This window comes from Chelonus insularis, unplaced genomic scaffold (genome assembly GCF_013357705.1).
Source record: "Chelonus insularis isolate UGA/USDA-ARS -01 unplaced genomic scaffold, ASM1335770v1 contig_50_pilon, whole genome shotgun sequence".
NCBI classification, from domain to species: domain Eukaryota; kingdom Metazoa; phylum Arthropoda; class Insecta; order Hymenoptera; family Braconidae; genus Chelonus; species Chelonus insularis.
The window spans coordinates 632,368-658,183 of NW_023276619.1; the positions used below are offsets into that span (position 1 = coordinate 632,368).

General features: G+C 36.9%; 3 protein-coding genes across 3 annotated transcripts; all 3 read left to right on the forward strand.

Annotated features, from left to right (window-relative positions):
* The first annotated feature begins 45 nt into the window (after nucleotides 1–45).
* LOC118070077 (uncharacterized) lies at nucleotides 46–2,994 on the forward strand. The gene has a single exon (XM_035088497.1). It carries the CDS (start codon nucleotides 46–48, stop codon nucleotides 2,992–2,994), a length of 2,949 nt encoding a protein of 982 aa, XP_034944388.1.
* A 164-nt stretch (nucleotides 2,995–3,158) lies between these two features.
* On the forward strand, nucleotides 3,159–4,274 carry LOC118070078 (uncharacterized). The gene has a single exon (XM_035088498.1). It carries the CDS (start codon nucleotides 3,159–3,161, stop codon nucleotides 4,272–4,274), a length of 1,116 nt encoding a protein of 371 aa, XP_034944389.1.
* Nucleotides 4,275–23,239: 18,965 nt separating this feature from the next.
* LOC118070079 (uncharacterized) lies at nucleotides 23,240–23,794 on the forward strand. Its single transcript, XM_035088499.1, has one exon. It carries the CDS (start codon nucleotides 23,240–23,242, stop codon nucleotides 23,792–23,794), a length of 555 nt encoding a protein of 184 aa, XP_034944390.1.
* Nucleotides 23,795–25,816: the final 2,022 nt, after the last annotated feature.

Genomic DNA, 25,816 nt, shown 5'->3' on the forward strand with positions numbered 1-25,816 from the left:
TTCAAGCTTGCTGATGGACTTGCTCTGGAGGGTCAAACTGACTGGATGACCTTAGCACATGAGGTTTCGGCCTCAGGAGGGTTGAGGGTTCAGTTGGAATGGTCCAAAGGACAAGCTCAGAAGCAGCAAAATCATCTAGGACAATCAAAAGGTCAGAATGACCACAGGACAATCAATCAACATTCAACTAGTAGTGCTATCAGCACACAAAATCATCAATCAAGTGACGTTAAATCAACTCAACTCAGCAGACAATCACCGACGAGAGCAATCTGCTCAAGTCAAACAATTCCAAGTCATCTACATGATCATTCAACGCTGTTAGCAACAGCAAAAGTCAGAGCCAATTCACATTCAGGGAGTTACATTGCACGAGTGCTCATAGATCCTGGATCAGAGCTAACACTAATCACTTCTTATCTAGCCAATCTGCTGCAACTGAGAAAACACCATCAGACAATCAACATAAGAGGAGTGGGCAGCTCTAAGCTCACTCAAACAAAAGGTGTAACATTCTGCGAGCTACAATCATTATCATCCAATCATTCAGTACACATTCGAGCTCACATAATGAAACAGTTGACAGCTTCAATTCCAAAAGTGCCATGTAATTATCCCAACAATCACTGGCCTCATCTCAATGGATTAACACTAGCTGATCCAACATTCAACACTCCACAATCGATAGACATTCTACTTGGAGCTGACTTTTATGGACAAATCATCAAACAAAATATCATATTTCATTCTCCAACAGCTCCTATAGCTCAACTTTCTATCTTTGGTTGGCTAATTCTTGGTCCAGTAGCACCAAATTCATCAGTCAATCACTATCACATTCATCATGCTACTACAATCACGAACCATGAAGACATTCAAGAGTTGCTAACAAAATTCTGGGTCCAAGAAGAAGTTCCTATGTCAAATCAACATCAATTATCATCCTTGGACCAACAATGTGAAGATTTCTTTAAATCAACTCACTCTAGACATTCATCAGGACGATATATTGTTAGAATCCCACTCATTTCTTCACCCTCAGCTCTTGGGGACTCCTATACAACTGCGTATCGATGTTTGAGGCGTCAGTTGAGGAGATTAACCAACGAGACTGAATACAGCAATCTGTACAGACAATTCATGAAAGAATACGAAGAACTCGGTCATATGAGACCTGCTCCAACAATCAACCCAGAGTCTCAAGACATTCATCCATATTTTCTTCCTCATCATGGGGTATTAAGGCCAAGTAGCACTACCACCAAGCTCAGAGTAGTCTTCAATGGATCCAGCCCGACGTCAACTGGAATCTCATTGAATGACATCACTCATACTGGAGCAAAAATTCAATTGGACATCTTCGACGTACTTCTTTGGGTTCGTCAACATCAATACGTATTCGCAACCGACATAACAAAAATGTATCGTCAAATAATGGTTCATCATGAAGATTGGAAGCTTCAACAAATTCTTTGGCTAGACAATCACAACAGAATCATCCCATATCAACTCACAACAGTAACCTACGGCACTAGATCAGCTCCTTATCTAGCAGTTCGTGTGTTACTGCAATTAGTAGAGGATGAAGGCCATAAATATCCAAAAGCAACTCAGACAATCATTAAAGGCAGATATGTCGACGACATATTTGGAGGAGCAGATTCTCCAGAAGAACTAATTCAAGTTGCTGAGGAATTAATCAACTTGTGCAAGGCGGGCGGCTTTCCCCTTGCAAAATGGCAATCAAACAGTCAATCACTTCTTCAAAAAACGTCACAATCATCAGGCAATCAACAAAAAAATCACCTTCGAAGACTGCACTACAAAATTCTTGGACTTCAATGGAATCCAAGCTCAGACACATTCACATTCACATCAAAATCAGTCACTCATGAGTCAACATATTCAAAACGCCTCATTCTTTCAGAAGTAGCTCAAATTTATGATCCTTTGGGGTTTGTGTCACCAATCACAATCAGAGCTAAGATGCTTCTTCAAGAACTCTGGTTACACAACCTCAGCTGGGACAAACCAGTCCCACAATCAATCATCAATCGCTGGCTGATCATCAGAGAAGAATTCACTCAACTTCATGAGATTTCACTTCCCCGATGGATTCACACAACCAGACATTCAACTGTCGAGATTCATGGATTCTCTGATGCTTCACAGCTTGCGATGGCTGCAGCAATCTACTTAAAATTCAATTCACCGTCCACAGGGCCCAAAATCACACTCATCTGTGCGAAAACTAAAGTAGCACCAATCAAACAAATCACGATCCCCAGGCTAGAGTTAACTGCTGCGTTAATTCTAGCGAAACTCACGAAGTATGTTCGAGCTACACTCCACAGAGTGAACATACATTCAATTCACTTATGGACGGACTCTTCAATCACACATTCATGGATCAATTCAAATGCAGGACGCTGGAAGGACTTTGTAAGGAACAGAGTAGTGCAAATTCAAGAACTAGTTGCGGACGCGCACTGGCACCACATTTCTGGCAAGGAAAATCCAGCGGACTGTGCTTCAAGAGGCATCACAGCAAATCAATTAAAAGATTACTCGCTATGGTGGAGGGGACCCACCTGGTTAGCTGAAAATCAAGAAAACTGGCCAGTAAATTCACCACCAGCTGACGAGGCTTGCAACTTAGAAGCTCGTCCTGGAATTTCACTCATCGCAGCAATTCAAGATACAATAATTCAATGGGACTTGGTCAACAGATATTCAACACTCAACAAACTACTTAGAATCACCGCCTTAATCATCAAATTCACTTCAAGACTTCGACATTCTTCAGTTACCAGTCCTTTAGCATCAATCACAACAGCTGACATCGAAAAAGCGAGAATCTTCTGGATAAAGTCTACTCAAGCAGCACATTTCACCAAGAAATCAGGACTTTATCCAACAATCAACATCTTCCACCAAACCATTCATTTAACAGACTCACAGCATACGTTGACTCAGAAGGAGTTCTACGAGTAGGAGGACGACTTCAGCATGCTCAGTTGAGTCATGATTCAAAACATCAATCAATTCTACCTCGACATTCACCATTCACCACTCTTATTATTCGACATTACCATTTAATCACGCTACATGGTGGCACTCAACTTACACTCACAACAATCAGACAACGTTACTGGATCATGGGTGGAAGAGCTCCAGTAAAAACATTCATTCTTCGGTGCATCGAATGTGCTCGACAAAGAGGCATAAGAGCACAACAACTCATGGGCCAATTGCCACAATCACGTATCACTCCTTCACGGCCATTCTCTCATACTGGCATAGACTATGCTGGGCCATTCACAATCAAAACATCATCAGGCAGAGGAGCCAAGACTAGAAAAGCTTGGGTCTGCGTATTTGTCTGCATGTCAACTTCTGCAGTTCATTTGGAAGCAGTTAGTGACTATTCAACTGAAGCATTCATTGCTGCCTACAGGAGATTCACCTCTAGACGAGGATTATGCCAGACAATCTATTCTGACTGTGGCAGAAATTTCATTGGAGCTGATATAGAACTCAAGAAATTATTCACACAATTCACCAGAGAACATGAGGTCATCTCTAGATTCATCATCACCAACGGCACTCAATGGTCATTCAACCCACCTGCAGCACCACACATGGGTGGCAAGTGGGAGTCAGTAGTGAAATCACTTAAATTTCATTTGACGAGAACAGTAAAAGAATCACTCTTCACGTTTGAAGAGATCACCACACTACTGACACAAATAGAAGCCATTCTCAACTCAAGACCTCTAGAGCCAATCAGTGATGACCCAGAAGACATTCAAGCACTCACTCCTGGACACTTTCTTATTGGGTCAGCACTCAACACTGTTCCTGAACCATCAACCTCAGAACCTGCACATTCAATTCAAAATCGATGGCGGATGATTCAACGACAATCACAGCAGTTCTGGTACAGGTGGTCACAATCTTACTTACAAAAATTACAAGCTATTTCTAAGTGGTTTTTCAGGAACAGAACAATTCAAGTTGGTGCATTAGCCTTGCTAACTGATGAAAGATTTCCCCCCACGAAATGGCCACTCGTGAGGATAATTCAACTACACCCAGGGCAAGATGGGCTTCCACGAGTAGCAACGGTGAAGACACCAACAACGACGTTGGTCAGACCAATCGTCAAGCTAGCCATTCTACCAATCAACCCAACTCCTGAAGCCCAGCAGCAGAATCAACCAGAAGACAATCATCAACCAGTTGCTGATGGCGGGCGGCATGTTGAGAATTAATTAATTCTCAATTTGAATTTGCCAGCTGACAGGAACTTCGGCGGCCATCTTGGGACTGGGTCGATAACCAATCGACCTAATAATCAATAATTCTTTATCTAGTCACTCATTTGACTACTTTTGAGTGTCCCTTTTGACTAATGAAGTTCCTGTCGCCATTCTTTCACTGTTCTCGTTCACGTGTACACGCCATTCTTATTCATTCTTAACAAATCTTATAATTGTGAGTCAATCATCAGTACTAGTGCTATTGTAAATCATCGAAAAATTCAGGCTTTACGCTAAATCTATAATCAAGTAATATTTCACGATAATTCATTGTAAATTCAAGACATTTCATAAAATTCATTTTGCATTGCATTGATAGGCTAACGCCACGTGCACAATCATATTCTTGCTCAACTTGAGAAGCGTGCTGAGCTCGTGTGGGAGGTCAATAATACTGAACACACCAAGTTGAGTATTTTTTAGACATTCAATTCACATTCAGTAATTAAAACTAGACATTCAGTGATTTTGAGCGACATTCAGTCTTCCTAGTGAACAACTCAAGTTCGTCAGTGTATTCAGTGTACCTGTTAGTGCTGAAAATAAAGATATTTTATTTTTGTTATAAAACCTGACTTCCGTTTGCTCTGTTCCGGCACAATCATCCCTATCCTTAAACGGTTAGGTTAATTCACAAGTTGAGATTTTCTCATCAAAGACCAATAAGAATGAAGATGATTTTGTCATATTATTTGTAGACGATGAGTTCAATACAAACTAATGTAAATAATTTATAATATTTTGTTTTTTTATTGAATAAATTTTTTTTTTTCTTACAAATTATTTTTTTTTTTTTTAACATAAACCTCATATTTAAAATAATTTAATTACACTATTTAATATAAATTATAACCCCAAGGAAGAGTATCAGTTGATTGTGCTAAAATAACTCTTTTATTCTCTTCCCAACTTAATGCTAATTTTTGTCTACTAATTGTATGTACTTCATGTTTCTTGCTGACTATATGATATTCCGTTTTACATAATTTTCATGATCAAGTAAGCATTTTTTGTAATCATCGATTGTTATAGATTCTATTGTTGCAGTTTTAACACACTTTGCTTTAGGTTCGTCTTTTCTTTTTTTTTTTATTCTAAACTTCGAATGTATACATTTTGGCTTTCAGACCAATGAATTCCGTCATTATTCCGCCTTTATTTTCATCTTTCATAAGACCTGCAATTTTTTTACTATCTAATGGAATATTAAAACAGTTATATGGTGGATAGTCTGAGGTGTCAAATTTATGTATAATATCTTTGATGCAATCATAAATATCAGCATTGAGAAATTGATAAATTAAACTATCTGTATCTGTGTATAATAATTTTACCTGATTGTCTGTAAATTGTCTTTTAATTAAATTGTAATGGAGGCATAAATAAACATTTTTGAAAGATCTAAAACTACAAATCCTACGTATATCGGCTTATTGAAATATATATTTTTTCGCTCCATTTCTATTATTACCATTTCATTGTCAAAAATTATACTATTGTGGAATTTTGGAAAGGCAATGAGATTTTTTGCACCTTACCGACCTTCCCACTGTGTAACTATCTTTACACTTCTGTACGTTTTTCATTGTTTTTCCGTAAACTGCATTATTCATTAATTTATAGAAATTTTTTTCAAAATCATTTTTAGATTTTTTTCGTAAATCTGTATTTAGATCTACATACTTCTTTATTCATGGTGATTGATTAAATTTAAGGATTCTATCGATTTTGGTCACAATCATTCCTGAATCGAGACATTGTTTTAAATTTCTGTAGTGAATTACATATTCAAGTTTAGGTAACAATGTCGTCATAAGTTTGCTAGTATTCCTGTTTAGAGGTTTGTGGTGTTTAGGACACAATGGTAAATCTTTATGATGCTCGTGTAAGATGTGTGGATACTCTAAATCAACCTCGAAAATATAACTAACTGAAGAATCCTTGGAGATATTTTTAATTATTTCATAGATATTAGAAATGTCGATGTCATCTTTCATCCATTCAAATGATCCAGTCGGTAGATACTCACTCATTGCTGCGCCATACAAATTATTTACATCGAAATACATGGGATATGATACATTGTCATTGGGGTTATAATCATTGCACACATACGGGTTATTTGCTTTTGCATATCTATTTGAACACTGTGCCACTCCTCCTCTCATACCTTTTTCTATGAAATTGAGCATTTCTACATTGTCCAAGAGTTCGAGTTCAATTTCTGTATATTTCAACATAGCATCGAAAGCTAATCCAGGTGCAGTGTAGTAATGTAACGGATCAAGCTCATAAGTAGAGATACATTTTTGTCTAAGATTTTGTAAAATGTCTGCTAACAGAAGAACGTCTGTTTTTAAATACAAATCTGAATATTCACCGAGGGTGTTTAGTTGAAATTGATCCCAAACGTGGCGTGCATGTTGGTAATCGTCATCGGAAATGACCGAATCGTTGAGTTTCGAATAGAATTTTGTTTTGTCAGGTAGTTGTCGTTCGTCAAGATTTTCCCAACTGTCAATACATTCATATGGGAAAACACCTTTACGAGTTACTAACTGAAATTTATCTGGCTCGAGATAGAAACTTTTGGTAATTGATTTCGCGTTATTATCCAAAAATGATGCAAGTTTCTCAATACTATTGCTCATGAATAGGAAAGAATCAATAAATCGTAATTTAACAAATATTTCTTTTTTTCTTTTTTCGTGGGAAATTTTCTGATCAACTGTTTTTGTAAATGCTATGTATTTTTCTTTATTGACAGGTAATAATTCCATATAACCTTTAAATGATGCAGCTAATAATTTAATAAAAAAATGTGAGTCATGTCCTGAGAGGTTATGAAAAATGACTGGAATTATGCATGAATTTTAATCATTTAAATTACAATTAGCATGAGCAGCGCCTCGATAATTGCCTGTAAAGTGACAGTGATCATGTACTCTCGTTTCATCATGTAAAAATGATTTATTACAAATGTGACAGATTTTTGCATTATGAAAATCGTTTAACTATTGGGATGTTAATGGTTTCATTGGTACTACGTTTTCTAGGTAAGTTTTGAAAGTTTCAGCTATTTTTTTCAACTCAGTCATGAACCAGTTTATACAATTAACGTTACGTTCAAGATTAAATCGACATTTTGAATGGTCATATGTACAGTGCATATAATAGGCTACACTACATGGAATATGCTTTTGATTACCTTCATTATCAGCTTCAAGAATACTCTCAAGATCGGCATAGATAGCAAATGGCACAGGCTCTTTAAAATGAAAATTTTTAAATTTCATTTTAACACTTTTTTCCGGAAGTGAAATTCGCGTATCATTCATATTGATACAATCTTTTTGATGATTTTTATATGATTTTTCTATCTTAAAGTGATTTAAACATCTATCACATAGGAATAGTTTGTGTGCATTTTTAGAAATTTGATTTCCAACTAATCTTGAAAGATCCTTTATCAGACAAAAATGAAAAACTGGATTAATATTATTATTTTCATCACCTACTTCTACTCTACTTTGTACCATTAACAGGTGAATACATGGTTCATCTACTTTATAATATTTACTTGAATATAACGAAATAATTTCAGAATTATTATCTAAACCATATGTACCGTCATCTAAACCATACACATTTATTGCTAAATCGTTGAGTTTTTCAAATTTTGGAACATCATGTAAGGTTGTGGGACAGTTGATACCCTCACATTTTAACACACTTTTGCAATCAGGATATGAACTTGCTCTTAGTGAATTTACAAAAACAGGATAAAGAGCTGCAGTAACAGCCCAAAAGAAACAACATTGATCGTTGTTTTTAATATTTAGTACTGCTTTTTTTCGTTGTATAAATTTTGGTAGAGGTATAAATGTAAATTGTGCAGCAAATAGAGGTTGATAATGATTAATATTGACTTGCAGATATTCAATTTCTACAAGTGACCAACCAGAATCTCGTTCTTGACAATCCTCGACTTTTGTAAGTAGTTTGTCAACAACATTTTCCAGAAAATGTTTTTTTATGTCTGTTGACGGCAAAATTGCTTCATTTTTAACATTAAAGTACTTAATTTCTACAACTGTTCCATCATTTGTTTAATTACTGAATTTACAAGCAAGGACAAAGCTCACTTTTAAATTTCCCTCACTTGTTACTATATCTGTCAACTTTTCGGTAATCAGCTTTTCAGCGTCCAATACGAAGTCTCGTAAATTTAAATGTTGCAAGTTAATGACAACACCAGTGCGAATTCGATTTTGGAAAATATTTTCTAAATCTTTCCATCGAATCAATTGTTCTGTTGATTGAAGGCTTCCTCCAACGTTTGAATGATTTATAAACTTTTCATGTAATGTTGCGAGTGCTGCAATTATCGATTGAATTCGTTGTTCTTTTACCAACCAATAAACCACTCGATTGCAAATGTCTGTTTATTGTAGTAATATTGTCACTACTAATTCGCACCCACTTATCAATGATTTTACTAGATTCATGATTCAAAGATGGTAGAAGAGTATAAGCCTCCTTCATCATTTTAATTAAATCAGAATAATAGTTTAATGCACTCATTTCTTTCGACTATACTAGACAAACTTCAGAATTACAATGATAAAAGCGTGTTTGAAAAGATTTATATAGGATTTTGGATGACCTTGTAATGTGGTGCCATAATCCGAAAAAATTTCTTGAAAGTTCGAGAATATCAATTACCAAATTTAACCGTCATTAAATAACGATTTTCTTAAAATGTAGAGAGGGAAAATATTTAAATCAAAAGAACAATAATTTCAAATTTTATTTATTGTATTCATTATTTTTGTAACATGAAAATTTTTTTTAGATTACATTGATTATCGTAAGATTTACATTTCATCAATTGTATCCATTATATTTTTTTTGTTTGACATGTAAAATTTTAGATTACATTTCATCATCAACTATGAATTCAAAAGAATTGTTAGCTCCACTATGGTACAACAATGATAATCTGTTGTCAACGGCCAACTCAACCAATTTTTCAAATTCTTTATGATTTTCCAAAATTTTCACCGTTCTTGGAGGTAAAAATATCATGTAGCCATTTTTAACTGTTGCCACAACTTTTGTTCCATACACAGTTTCAAGTTCTTTTAAACCAGTAATTTTATACGTTTTAGACGGTTTTAATGTATCCATCTTTTTGGTTGGTAAGTACGTCGCACACTTGGCAATTTTATTTACTCTCGATAGATCCATTTTTACTGTTTTGAATTATGTATAACAATGTATTTCTTACAGTTTCAATTGATCAGTGATTTGAACATGAGTCGCATGGGTATAAATACAATTCATCCCCTCCAAAACAAAGATTCCAGAATGTTTCAATTTTTGATGCAATCATAAATTAAAACATGCATAGTTTGCATAATGTTTCATCATCATCCTCCGCTGAAAACTTCCAGAACATGTCAAGGCTGTGAATCAGCCCTGAGATCATTTAAATTCTTGCTTGATTTTCCAAGAAAAAATCGAATGCATAATGTTGCATTATCATTCTCGCTGAAAATTTCTAGAATATGTCAAGGCTGCGAATCATCCCTGAGATCATTTAAATTTTTGCTTGATTTTCCAAGAAAAAATCTTGAGGGGTTGGCATGATGTTTCATCATCATTCTTGCTGAAAATTTCAGACTATCGAAAATTACATGTAATGAAAAAAAATATAATTTTATAGACAATCGTTGTAGTGATCAAACAATAAAATTAGATGTTATAATTTTAAAGTGGGGATAAACATATAAATAGATGATTTACCAAAAAACTTTTCAGTTGGGTTTTACATTTTGGCATGTATACAAATTTTGAAGCGCATCATGGAAATGATATTGGATGTTCAAGGTTTCAAGGCAGCCAAATAATCAGTTTTTAGTGAAAGAATTGGCGACTATTACAATCCAAGATAATAGTGATGGCATGGAAGACATTTCAATGATAATTTTTAAACCGCCATATCAATGGGAATATTTACCTGAAAAATATGAATGCATAAATTCGTGGTTGATACGTAATTATCATGGCATTCCATGGAAATCTTGAACAATACCATATGACAAACTTCCATACATTCTTCGTGTACTTGTTAAAGATCGAGACCGTATTTACGTGAAAGGAGATGAAAAATATAAAATGAAAAAAGATAATAATTTTTCGTTTCAATAATTTTTTTACATTTAAAATACGTTTAGTTATGATTACTCATACAGTAAATAAAATATTTCAATTGATTATTCATAATATGTATTCTGTCTTACTTCAATAAGTAACAGAGAATGAGAGCATAAACAAAGTGGAAAAGAGATAAGGATGAGGAAAATATGATGCAGTCGACCGACTGAATCAAACGTTAACGTTTCTAAATGAAATAAAATAAGTCGATTATTTTTCGACACATGCCCCTTTCAACTCTTGCATGAATCACAGCTTCTTAGCGGAGAATAAAAGTATAGACAAAGTGAGGAAGCGGTGGCGGAGCGAGGAAAAGAAGATAGCAGAGGCATGAGCGACAAAGAAAACACGTTTAATTAAAAATCCAATCGAAAAAATATGTGTCTAAAATTATTTATCCAAAGTATAGATCGTTTACAAACTATTTTAATAATTAAAAAGAAAAAAAAATGTCATTTATGAATTTTTTCTTGTTGTCAAATTCTTTTCTTTATCTGTAATTTGATGCTGAGTGATGTGATCGAGGCCTCTCTGTATAGATTTAAATCAATATCGTTTAATGATTTTTCACCATTGGCCTATTTGAAAATTATAAACATTTAGCCATAGTGTATGATGCATAGGACAAAATATTTAGTTCATTTTCGACAGTCAAACTGATCAAACCATATCAAGTAAGTAGTGACTTTTGCTTCATTCAAGTATAAAAAGTGTGTTTTTTTTAATTTTTATGCATTAATATAATTATTTATTGAGTTTAATTGTGAATTTTATGAATTGTTGAATGATAATTTATCAAGTGGAAGAATTTCTCTTTTTTTAAGTTTGAAAATAATCTCTTATAATCGTTGTTACTTTTTAGAAAAAGATGTGCACTTTTATTCTTCCGGAGGCCTGGTTCGATCTACCGATCACCCTCCTAGAAATTATTATTCTAATGACACTTGAAGATCATTAGGAAGAGACGGGAGGGATAGAAGGCGCTACCCTTACACTTTGTGGCGTAACGGCTACCTGCCTAACGTTCCCCGGTAACGTCATATGGTTCCAGATAGAAGGAGACATCTCCGTCGTGCCACTACCTCTAAGCCAAAAAATCATCATTGTCAAAGACAATGATAGTGAGGTAGAAGTTCTACATCCTTCTCCAGCGACTGTGTCATCGGAGGATAGTGAAGTAAAATTTCTACCTCTTTCACCTCCAACAATTGATGACGATAATTATGATGATGATTCCACTGACTATAAGTATGGTTATGATACTGTAAGTCTTGTTTTATTATTAGTTTTTCTAGTTTTACTTATATGAAAAAAGTTATTAAAGCAAATAATTTTGATTCTCACAGGTAGATTAATGCTACTTGGAAACCATTATTCAAGGGATCATTATTTTTTTATAAAAAAGAAAAAATATATTATAATTTTTCTTTAATAAAAAAAAATTGACTTAAAAGAGAAATTGTTTTTACTTTAAAACTTTTTCCCAATCATCTAACATCCTTGAGACACATCACCGCCATTTTTTTTCTACGGTTATTTTGCTGATAATTATAATATTATCGCTGAAGATAATTTACCAGCACTCAGGATCGGTAAAAAAAAAATCGCTGCCGATAATTTATCAGTGTCGATAACTTATCGCGGTCGGTAATTAGTGCGGATCAGAACCCACTTTTTTGACTTAGCCGGTATTGTAGAGTGATTCAGAACCGGCCCTGCGTATCTACTTCAATAACAACTTCGGAAAATTGGTAAATAAAGAAAAATGTTTATTAATGATTGACAGCAATTCATTAAAAGAATGAATCCGTGCGGTCAATTCAAGTCACAGTCAAAAACTGAAGATAAACAAGCTCTCCCCTCGTTGCTATAAACAATCTAATCGTCAAGCAATCGTTGTTAACTAACAAACTGTCGTTAGTCTAATAGTCATTAGATGGCGACATACAAATATTTTACGCTTCTCCCGATCTTCTAAAAATTGCCACCTGGCAATTCCTATTAGTTGGGTAAAAATATTGAATTAGGCTGAAATAAATAACATGAAAAATCTAAAATTGAATTTCTAATTCGAAATTATGAAAATCAAATCAATCATCATTCAGCCTAGATTCCAATATTGCCGCTTTCCAAATCTGTCTACTTTAAAATGAATAAAACAAATAATTAGGAGGGAAAAATCCTGCGGCGGGTAAAAATCTCCAAACAGACCAAAATGATCTAAATTAAACTAAAAACGTGATTCTATACAATAAAAGATTTCTTAAAATTTAATCGTCCGTTAGTCAAATTAAAAATTAAAATTTCCATCTTCAATTCCCTTTCCATCCTTCTTTTTCATCAGGAGGAACCACTGGGAAGAACCAAAAGAACCCAAAGAGTAGGAAATGCCAAGAACTGGAAGGTCATGGAACTGAACAAAATGAAAGTTCCTTACAGTATCAAAGTTCTTTAAGAATTTCATTTTTAATCATAAATTCAATGTTCAATTAATAATTAGGTTGAATGGTCACATTTCATGCAGTCAATTCTCCAAATAAATTCCGGCTTCGCATTCTTTTTTAAAATAAAAATCCGACTTTCAAATAAATGATTCAATATCATTAAAACAATCAATTCAATTCCGCCTTGCGCAAGGAATTTTCAAAAATAAGTTCAATAGCTTCTGCTCACTGTGCAAACTAAATTGTTAGAAATTGGGCTCACAGTCACGCATACTATCCGAACAAAAATAATAGGATACCATGGACATCTAGTACCTCACTTTGCTTCACTTTGGCCAATAAATGAAAAAAAGGATTCCGGTACAATGACTCCAACCGTGTATATCCTACAGTTACTCCACAAGAACGCTCCAGGACAGACATCGTGAATTTAAATCAACAATCAAATGATTAATGAGAGCCAACGTTCTCAGACTGGAAGTTACAAAAACCCTGAATTCAACAGAGATTAGGAATCCAGAAAGAGTCAAAATAACTAATCATCTTCATATGGAGCGAGTCTATTCACATGAACAACTTTCAAACGACCATTCGGAATTTTATGAATTCGAAATACAACATCATTAAGTTTATTTTTGATAATATATGGACCTTCCCACTCACATTGAAGTTTTGGACACTTTCCTTTAACTCTTTTAGGGAAAAATAACCAAACCTTTTAACCGACATCAAAAGAAAGAATATTAGATTTCAAATCATACATATACTTAAGTTTTTCAGATTTAATTTGCAACTTATCCCGTACATTAACATGAACAATCTTTAATTGTTCACGAAGATTAAAAACAAAATCAGTTATAGAATTATCCTCAAAAGAATTATCTGAAGGATTAATTCCTCTAAGAAGATCAATAGGCAACCTTAATTCACGACCTAACATCAACAAAGCTGGAGAATACTCAGTAGTTTCATGTCTTGAAGAACGATAAGCCAATAAAAATAAAGAAATCCACTTATCCCAATCTTTTTGATTCTTACTAATAAATTTGGACAAATATTGAAGAATAGTCCTATGCAACCTTTCAACTAAACCATTTGATTGAGGATAAGGAGGTGTGGTTCTTGTCTTCTTAATACCAAAAAGACTCATGACCTCCTTGAAGATTTCAGATTCAAATTCTCGACCCTGATCAGGATGAATTTCAATAGGAACACCATATCTACAAAATATTTGAGTTACTAAAGCCCCAGCAATAGTAGAAGCCTGATGATTAGGCAGAGGAATCGCCTCAGGCCATCTAGTGAAATAATTTGTAACAACAAGTGAAAATTTATTTCCAGAGGAGGTTTCAGTAAGAGGACCAAGAATATCAATGGCAACCCTTTCAAAAGGAGAACCAACATTATAAATTTAAAGTTGACCACAAGACTTTTTATGGGGACCCTTTTTAGCGAAACAAACTTTGCATTTTTTACACCAAATCTCAACATCTTGCTTAAGAGTTGCCCAGAAAAATCGTTGACAAATTTTTGAAATCGTTTTATTAATACCAAAATGACCACCACAAGGAGAATTATAAGCCTCATGAATTATTTCATTCACTTTAGCTCGAGGAATGACAACCTGAAAAATAATATAAGAAAGATTTGGAGCTTCCCAACGTTTAACTAAAACACCATTTTTCAATTCTAAAGAATTTCAATAAAGTAAATAAATTTTAAAAGTAGAATCCGCATGTGAAATATCATTAAACTCGGGAACTTTATTTTCCTTTTTGAATTTAATAATTACACTCGAAATGTTATTATCATTTTGAAATTTGAGCTATTCGATCTAGAGGATTTTTGAAAGAAAGTAACCAAGTGAGAGAGGCATGATCAGTTCTAATAGTGAACCTCTTGCCAAGAAGAAAATGACGAAAATGTTCAACAGAAATAACAACAGCTAATAATTCTTTCCTAGTAACACAATAGTTACGTTCTCGATTATATAAAGTCCTACTGAAGTAAGCAATAACTTTTTCTTCATAAACAGTCTCACCATTACTATTAACTGAAATCTTTTGAGATAGAACAGCACCAATGCCAACATTCGAAGCATCAGTATCAAGAATAAAAGGATAATTTGGATCAGGATAACCCAAAATTGGAGTAGAAGTCAAAATTTGTTTCAATTTCTGAAACGTTTGAAAAGCTAAATCATCCCAAATAAAATCTTTCTTTTCCTGACTAATAAGATATAAGGGTTTTTTAATAGTAGCAAAATCTTTGACGAATTTCCTGTAATAAGAACAAAGACCTAGAAAACTTCTAAGTTCAGATTTATTTTTAGGAACAGGCCAATTAATAATAGCAGAAATTTTATCTGGAGAACTTTTCAGTCCTTCACCAGAAACAACATGTCCAAAGAAAATAACTTCTTTTTGGAAAAATATACATTTCTTAGGATTTATCTTAAGAGAAGTTTGTAAAAGTCTTTCAAAAACATTTTGAAGATGAATTAAATTTTCATTTAGACTTTTACTGAAAATAATAATATCATCCAAATAAACTGAACAAATTTTACCGAGAAGACCTTTTAAAACTGTGTTCATAAGTTTAACGAAGGTAGCAGGAGCATTACACAAACCAAAAGAAAGAACCTTAAAGTGCCAAACCTCATTCCAAATACAAAAAGCAGTTTTAGATCTATCTTCCGGTGCAACTTCAACTTGCCAATATTCACTTTTTAAATCAACGGTAGAAAACCATTGAGCACCAAGAACCATATTCAATATGTCTTCTTGATGAGGAATTGGAGTTGAATCCTTAACTGTGACATCGTTTAATTTACGATAGTCAACACAAAATCTAATTTCATCACCTTTTTTTGGAACAAGAACAACAGGAGAAGCCCAAGAACCATTACATGGTTCTATTGCATTCTGTTGTTTCATTTCCTCCATAACTGAATCAACTTTATCCCTATAATGTAAAGGAATACGACGAGGAGCCTGTTTAATAGGAAGTGCATTTCCAACATTAATTTTATGTTGTAAAATTTTGAACTTCCTTAAATCAAAAGATTTTTTGGCACAAATATCCATATTCTCCAATAAAAGTTCTTCAAAACGAAATTTATCATTGACATTCAAGAATTTTGAAGATCTTTCAAACAAATCTAAAACAAATTTTGGAAGTTTATTCAACGAAGAACTAATTGTATTAATTGAAACAACTTTATTACTTTCTGAGAATTTTTTATCAAGAAGATCTTTGAAATCAGTAAATAAACCAGACTTGATTAAGAAATCTAATCCTAGAATACATTCTTCTTCAATTTCAGCAAAAACAACCTCTAAATTAACCTTAGTATTGGAAATCTTTATTTTTACGGTTTCGATAAAATCAAAATCAAATTTATCACCTGAAACTGTAAAAATAAAATAAGAAATAGAAGAATTATTGGAAACAGTTACCATCCCTTTAAACAAAGAAGAATTAACAACCGTAATATCAGCAGTTATTAGATTGCTGAATTATTAGATCAAAATTATTAGAATAATTTTCGAAATTATGAATTTCCAAATTATTATCATTATTATTATTATTATTGTTATTGTTATGATTATTGTTATTATTATTAATTAAATTTCTTATCTCTTCAAATAAATTTTGAGTCTCTCTTCGACCTTCCTCAAAACGAATCTGATGACGATTTAGTCTTTCTTCCAAACGATTTAATCTCATCTCTAAAGCTAGAAGTCCTTAATTACTACCGTCTTCGACACAATCGGCATATTGAGTTCTCCTTCAAGCTCGAGTTTGTCTCCGACTTGGACTCTTTGGCATGATTTTTTAAATACTCTTCCAAAAATCACCGAACAACAATATTCACGGCACGTGAAACGAACCACTTTCTGACACCAATGTAAAATAAGACTCTATAACAACTTCGGAAAATTAGTAAATAAAGAAAAATGTTTATTAATGATTGACAGCAATTAATTAAAAGAAAGAATCCGTGCGGTCAACTCAAGTCACAGTCAAAAACTGGAGATAAACAAACTCTCCCCTCGTTGCTATAAACAATCTAATCGTCAAGCAATCGTTGTTAACTAACAAACTGTCGTTAGTCTAATAGTCATTAGATGGCGACATACAAATACTTTACAATATATTTGTTTCATATAAGATGCTTGCAGATGATGCGATTTGTTCATCAATAAGATCATCAATCCCATCCAAGTTCATTGTTGCAACGTCGAATTCTGCATCAATAATAATTCCATTGTGAATTATATCATTCATATAATTTTTCAAAAGCAAGGATCCAAAGAATCAGGGGAACTCGATAACGTTTCCGTCTATTTTCTAATTCTTCAATTGTTTTATGAGCATCATTATGCATGTTGTACATGACCTCTAATTTATTGATCGAAAATTGATTAATAGTGGAATTTTATAATTATGATATGTATATATTGTACCGTTATTTTCTGCCCCTCAAAGGTATTCTCCATAACGCACCTTCCTTCAGGTGGGAATCTGGATTAGAACCATCCCTGGGAGACTAATACTACTTTACCTAGGGCGCCAAGTTATTTTTACTCACCAGAATAACTACACTGGTATAACTCACAACTAATTCAAACTTAAATCTACACTTAATATTTTAAAATTTACTAACTAACTCAAAGTCCACACAATATCCCAAAATCTCAATACTTGAAACTAAATCTTAAACTTATATCTCACTTAACTAATATGGTTCAACAAAATACAAATGAATAGAAGAAATAAAAAAAAAAATTAAATAAAGTAACTAACGGAATAAATTAAAGGTCCCTAAACTACAGGAAAACTTGACAGGTTAACCATATTTCAATTTTCAAAATTATTTAACTAACTTTACTTAATTAAACTACCTTAACAATAACTGTATCCAAATTAAACGACGCTCTACCATGTAACAATTCTGGGGCTCAAGTAAAGCTTACATAAACTGAAATGGCTTCTCTTGGCGAAAAGGGTTATTTTCGCACCAGGAGAAAGAAATAAAAATTAGTAGATGTTGGAGGGAGGAAGATCCTTGAGAAATGTGTATATCATATTGTTCTGACTTGGAGGGCCCCAAGTCAGCAAGTCTCAGAATATTCGAAAATTGTTAATGCCGGACTTGTCTTCCGGCGCGTCAGTCAACTCACTGGACCAATCATCGGAAAGTATGTCCCTCATGGCCCAGAAGGCAACTCTACGGCCCTAGTGACGCCAACAAGCACGCGGTCGAGCACTTGTGGCGTCAGGTAGCTCCAGGCAAATCACACGGTCATCTCTGTATAATTTTACGCAGTCAATTCGCAGTTTTTTGTAGTCAGCTCACCCTTTGTAGTAAACAATACGGTCAGTTATCTCCAGACAACTCTCGTGAACATCATTGAACCATCATAATTAATCTCATCAGTGCCAGTGGTCCAGTAAAGTCAGTTGTAGTGTCTTTGGGCGCGAAGCTGAACTGGCGTCGACGCCATAGTGACTCACGGACAGTCACACATACACCACACACTCGAACAACTCAGGTGTATAGTGTGCCTGTTGCTATTCACTGTTTGAGACTTTTTTGGTGAAAACGATAACCATCAGACGATTCATAAGTGTATGAACACTGAATGTACAGTCAACTCACATAAACTTAGTGATTATCAATTTCTATTGTTTAAGTTAAGTGTTATTGGTTAATAAAATCTATAAAACCCATACAATTTGGTGTTAATGAACTATTTTTAAGGAACATTCTAGCATCCAACCTTTTTCTTTGTTCTGCTCGTATCATTACAGTCCACTAGTTTTTAGTTTTCTCGTCCGGTCGACTCGAAGTCAGAACATTTGGTCCTTCAAGCCGGATGAGAACGGCTTGGATGCATATTGAACAACTCTGGAAGGTTCTATTGCTTAATAATTTTGTGAAATGTTCTGTATAAATTGCTTGTAATTCAGTAAGACTCAAATAACTTTCAGTGTTAGTGTGTAAATAACCTTACAGACAAAAGGTGTTTACGCATTCCAATGCCCAGTGACACTCATCTTTATTGTTGTGACATAGTGGTGCTCATTCTCACCAATTGAAAAGTTTCTTGAGACGCTTGGCGCGCATTTTTGTTAGAGTCAAGATAATCTTGACACAGGCAACTCACGTGTATATAAACATCGTTCAATAATTAGTGCAGTGTTCTTAGTGTAACTCTTGTCACCTAAAGTTATTAAGAGCTCGTAGACTCAGTTAATTCATTTGTGTGAATCTTTTGGTGTTGAGACTTTATTGAAAGCCCACCATTGGTATCAAGGTGACATTAGACAACTCTAGCAACATTTTTTGTGCATTTTCTTAGTAATAAATGTAGCTCTAGTGACATTAGACAACTCACTCAACTGAACTATCGCAGACAAATGGTTAATTTGCCTGCAAAATCGGACTACGTAGATGTAGCCGAAGACAATGAGTCAGTTGAAGGGATTAGTGAGATATTAAAGCAAGTGAGTGTAAGCCAAGCGCCATCACCAGTTCCAGTCGACTCTCAGGCAGAAGGTATCAGTGGACCAACACTCAAGGTTCCCGAAAAAGCCACCACATCACGTGACAGGTCGAAATCACCTCCTGCCCTGGCAAACACCACGCTGTTTAAGCTTACATCTCAAATGTCCAGGTATGAGCAGCTTCAATTTATGCAACAAGATGTGGCTGACCTTGTGCGACAGCCTGCTCTCGTCACAATGTCTATGACCGAGGCTAAGCTATCCCAATTAAACGACCTCTGGACATACTTCGTAGTGGAGCATGAGGCATTAGGTGTAGAATGTCGGTTGACGCTTTTTCAGCACAAATACATGACCGATAGAGTGTACCAAGTGCTTTAAGGCTTCATTACCACATAGAGTCAACTCTCCATCGTGTTAAATCAGAATTACACGAGAAAGACATCCAGAAGGCCATCGACGACTACAAAGCCTCAACTCAGCAGACGACTCCAATGATCTACAGACAGGCAACTCTCCCAGAGATCCCTCTCCCAACATTCGCAGGCGACTCATCAACGTGGACGCAGTTTAGGGACATGTTCACATCCCTCGTTCACGACTGGGAAGATCTCAGACCAGTGGCCAAACTATATTACCTTAAGGCCAATGTATCAGGTCCCCCACTCCAATTGATTCGTCATGCAGTGATGAACGACGATAGATACGAACCAGTGTGAAATCAACTCAAGGCCAGGTATGATGACCCAGAGCAACTCATCTTCACTCACATCAAAGATTTGTTCAGTGTGACTACACCATCATCAAAGTCAGCTGAACAACTCGATAACCTCGTAGGCGTGGTACGCCAAAACTGAGATGCCTTGAAGGTACTCAATGTCCCAGTCGACTCAGCAAACTACTTCTTGGTATACCTGGTGGCCAGTAAACTTGAGCAGCCGCTACGTGAGTCATGGGAACTCGAGCGAAGTAGGTCTCACTCACCGACGACTCTGGACCGTCTACTCTCGTTCGTCGCACGTGCGATGGAGTCAGCGCAGGAAGCAGCCCGTCAAGCAAAACGGTGGCCTACTCCAGTGATCACCAGAAAGTCCAGATCACGACAACAGTCCACACGCCAGCAGACAACTCAATCGCAGACGACTCGAGCCTCCAGGCATGGGGCTCAAAAACGACAAGCAGATTACCCGTGTGATCAATGCAGCAGCTTGGATCACTATTTGGTTGACTGCAAATCATTCGCAGGACTCTCGCAACACGACCGATACAAGCTGGTCCTCGCAGCACGGCTGTGCTTCAGCTGCTTCGGCCACCACTCCATGCAGGTGTGTCAGTCAGAGAAGAGGTGCAGTACGTGCAATTGATAGCACCACTCAATGATTCATACGCCCAGGACAGAGTCCTTGAGAAAAAGAGGGTATGGACCAGGCCAAGAACCGCAGCCTACTCACAGCAGCCAACAGCCATCAGCCTCCCAGCAGTGTGGTGATGACGTGCCATTTCCACAGCCGACCCCAGATCACACTCATTCATCTGAACTGACTTCTCACCAGGTAACTCATCATCACAGTCAACTCTCTGTATTTAACTCTGATTATGCTTCAGTCAACTCTTCAAGTGGTGGTGTGATCACTCAACATGCAGACAACTCAACAATCAATGGTGATAAATCATGTCAATCTATATGCGCTAACAGGAGTAAAGAACGCTTCTCTGATGACTCGACGGAAGGGATGAACTTAGCACATGAGGTTTCGGCCTCAGGAGGGTTGAGGGTCCTGGAAGAAGAGTCAGAAGGTCTCGTTCGATCTCCTACAGCTGAAGAAACTAGTCAAACTTACACTAGTCAACTCTCAGACGACTCACATGATTCAACAATCACCAAGAACAAGACAGACAACTCAGAGATTCATGGACGATTCTCTTCAGCACTTAGAGCAGCAGAAGAGACATGTATTAATGAGTCTTCAGATCAATTAGACAGCTCAGCAGTCTTACTCGCCACAGCCACTGCAGTATTACTCTCAGCTTCCAGTAAGACTCCTAATAGACTCAGGGTCTGAGCTTACGTTCATCTCATCAAGTGTGGTAAAGACTTGTCATCTCCAACGTCGTCCATCAGTAATATCAGTGCGGGGCATCAGTAACGAACCAGCTGTACAAACTAGAGGAGTGACAACAGTGACACTTGGATCAACTCACACACAGGAGCAAGTTACAATTAATGCTCATATCCTCAAATGTGTCACTGGTACTTTACCAACCAGATAACTCAAGGAAATCAACTGGTCAGCTCTCAACTCTCTTCAACTTGCTGATCCAGACTACTCAACTCCAAGACCCAACGATATCTTAATAGGAGCAGATTGTTATGGTCTGATTGTGAAGGCGGGCATCAAACAATTTCCTTAGTCATCTCTAATAGCCCAAGATTCAATCTTTGGATGGATGCTCATTGGAATGCCACAACAGACAAGATGCTCAACTACGAGAACTCATCACGCAGCAAGGGTCAGCTCATACCAGCAAGTATCTGATCTCTTGATAAAATTCTGGGTTCAAGAAGAAGTTTCAGATACTTTAGCCAGCCAACTCAGCCCAGATGATCAATCGTGTGAAGATCATTATGTTACGACTCATTCAAGAGATCAAGATGGGAGATACATTGTGAGAATACCACTAAAAGCATCACCATCTCTTCTAGGCAACTCATCAGCGAGAGCTCATCAGTGTTTACGACACATGATCAGACGACTCACAAAAAATGACTCATATGCACAACTCTAAAGAGACTAGAACTCACCGCAGCATTGCTGCTTGCCAGACTAATCACTTATGTAAGAAACAAATTAGACATTCAGCCAACTCAAACGGTATGTTGGACAGACTCCTCAGTAACATTGACCTTGATTCAGTCTCACTCATCCCGTTGGAAGGAGTTTGTAAGAAATAGAGTGTCAGCAATTCAAGATCTCACTCCAATCAGCGTTTGGAGGTTTGTGCCTGGCAAACGAAATCCAGCGGATTGTGCTTCTCGAGGTATCAGCATATCCCAGCTTCGGAAGCACCCCCTGTGGTGGACAGGTCCACAGTGGTTAACAGTAGACGAATCATCATAGCCAACTCAATCATCAGTGTACGATTCAAAAGCTCAGCAAGAAGAGCGACCAGTGATCACGTTAAATACTCAGATAATTCACCATGATTATCATTCGGATATGATGTACAGACATTCTCGTCTAATCAAATTGCTCAGAGTGACTGCAATTTGCTTCAGGTTCAGCCAACTCCTTAGACGAGTACCTCAGTCATCTCTTACCTTTCCTCTCACGCCATGAGATTTAGAGAGAGCAAAGATTTTTTGGATGAAGGCAACTCAAGAATCGTACTTCTCACAGGAAATCAAGCAAATCAACTCAAATTCACTGCCCGTCTCACACCCCCTAGCACGATTGACAGCATTTATTGACACTCAAGGAGTCATACGTGTTGGAAGGAGGTTAGCAAATGCTAGCTTGGACCAAGAAGCAAAGCATCCTGCAATCCTACCACAGAAAACTCATCTTTCCAGACTAATCATTGCAGATGCTCATAAAAGAACATTGGGACGGTGGGACGCAGGCAACTCTGAACCTCATACGATCATCGTACTGGATCATTGGCGGACGACTCCCAGTACGATCCTATATTTATCATTGTATGAAATGTGCTCGTTTACGTGGCGAACGAGCGAAGCAGTTAATGGGTCAATTGCCGTTATCAAGAATCACTCCAGCCCGACCATTTGCCGTCTGTGGTGTGGATTACGCTGGTCTCATCACGCTAAAGACTTGGATAGGCAGAGGCACCAAAACATCGAAGGGTTGGATGTGCATTTTTGTGTGCTTCGTTACATCTGCACTGCATTTAGAGATTGTAACAGATTATTCAGCAGACTCATTCATTGCAGCGTTCAGACGGTTCACTGGACGTCGAGGTGACTGCAGAACTCTCCACAGTGATTGTGGCACCGCATTCCGAGGCGCAGACACGCTCATCAGACAACTCTTCAAGCAGAGGACTCAACAGGCCAGTCAACACGCAGCTGTATTTACAAAGGATGGAACTGAGTGGAGGTTTAATCCACCAGCTGCTCCACATATAGGAGGAAAATGGGAAGCTGCAGTCAAATCTGTAAAGTTTGATCTTAACAGAACCATAGGCGACTCATTCTTTACATATAAAGAGCTTTTCACACTGCTTGTTCACGTGCAGAAGATCAGCAAAGGCGTTGCTGATGGTGGGACAATGTTCTGACTTGGAGGGCCCCAAGTCAGCAAGTCTCAGAATATTTGAAAATTGGCGCGTCAGTCAACTCACTGGACCAATCATCGGGAAGTATGTCCCTCATGGCCCAGAAGGCAACTCTACGGCCCTAGTGACGCCAACAAGCACGCGGTCGAGCACTTGTGGCGTCAGTTAGCTCCAGGCAAATCACACGGTCATCTCTGTATAATTTTACGCAGTCAATTCGCAGTTTTTTGCAGTCAGCTCACCCTTTGTAGTAAACAATACGGTCAGTTATCTCCAGACAACTCTTGTGAACATCATTGAACCATCATAATTAATCTCATCAGTGCCAGTGGTCCAGTAAAGTCAGTTGTAGTGTCTTTGGGCGCGAAGCTGAACTGGCGTCGACGCCATAGTGACTCACGGACAGTCACACATACATCACACACTCGAACAACTCAGGTGTATAGTGTGCCTGTTGCTATTCACTGTTTAAGATTTTTTTGGTGAAAAATTAACCATCAGACGATTCATAAGTGTATGAACACTTAATGTACAGTCAACTCACATAAACTTAGTGATCATCAATTTCTATTGTTTAAGTTAAGTGTTATTGGTTAATAAAATCTATAAAACCCATACAATTTGGTGTTAATGAACTATTTTTAAGGAACCTTCTAGCATCCAACCTTTTTCTTTGTTCTGCTCGTATCATTACAGTCCACTAGTTTTTAGTTTTCTCGTCCGGTCGACTCGAAGTCAGAACAGATATTATATATTATAGATGGTTGAGGTTAGGATTTTTAGGGAATTAAGGGATTCCTGTTCTATTTTGAAGGTGGAGGGAAGTCCTCAGGGGACTGGAAGGTATTTGTGGAATGAGGAAACGCGCCGGGAAAAGTTTGATGGAGTGTCTCTTTGACTCTTTCCTCCAGGATCTACTTTTTAACCATTTCAGAGAAGTTTTCGTCGTAACAAAAGCTATTTATTATTTATATGGAATAGCCGGGTATTTCAGGGTCTCGGATCTTGAAAGTAGACAATGGAATGAAGTGTAATTTTTATGTTTCTGCTTAATATATATATAGGTAGTTTCTCACGTACCTTATTCCTTGATTTGGTGTGGTAGAGTAATTTATCCGAGAGGAATATATATCGAGAATATATGAGCGACGCAAGAGAATAATACTACGAGCAAATATTATGAATTTCGGCAACGACGATGAGTTGCACCACGCACGCAGAATGCGGGTGTGAGAGGTATCCGTCAGCACGCTGATGATATTCGTCGGAGGTCTCCAGTATTCCTTGGAGGTTCTGAAGTCAATTTCTGCAAATTTGCGTGCAATGGACAGGAGGATTTTAACCCTAGGAAATTGTCTTCCACGAGTAATACAATTATAGAAACTTTATTCAAGGATATCTGCGTACAACCCGCAGGATTCACCAATCCGCGACCTGAAGCGGACCCATTATTACACGCTTCACTATAATTGATTGTACTGGTCCAATTGTAATTAATTATATAGCTTACAATAATTACTGGAATACTAGCCGGGTACGAGGCGGCATAAACATAACAAGACAATTGCCAGAAGGGCCAATAAGTATTATTTACAATTATGATAATTACGGGGGCTCGCCCGTGCGCGTAGGCCCTTTTATAGGTACAATAAAATTATTCCGAGCTCACCCTGATAATACTACAGCGGAGAGTACTGGGAAATCCTCAGAAAATCTGTCTCGTTGTTTCGGGTTGACCTTCGGCGACCTTCTGCTGCCTTGGATGCTACATCTGCCGGAGAAGTGATGGATGGCGGCTGCTGCTAGACTGCTGAGTATGCGGGGGACTACCCTGGCGTCCTGACCTGATTTTCTGTCTGCTAGGAGTCTGGCTGCGTCGTGGCCGATACCTTCTTGGTTGATCTTCCACTGTGCGCGTCTACCGGTACTACCGTCCTCGGGAACTTCCGTGACTTGTAGCGTTTTAATTGTACTTACACGAGCGCGTGGTGTAACTCGGCGTCTCTAGCGTTCAACTGACGGCAT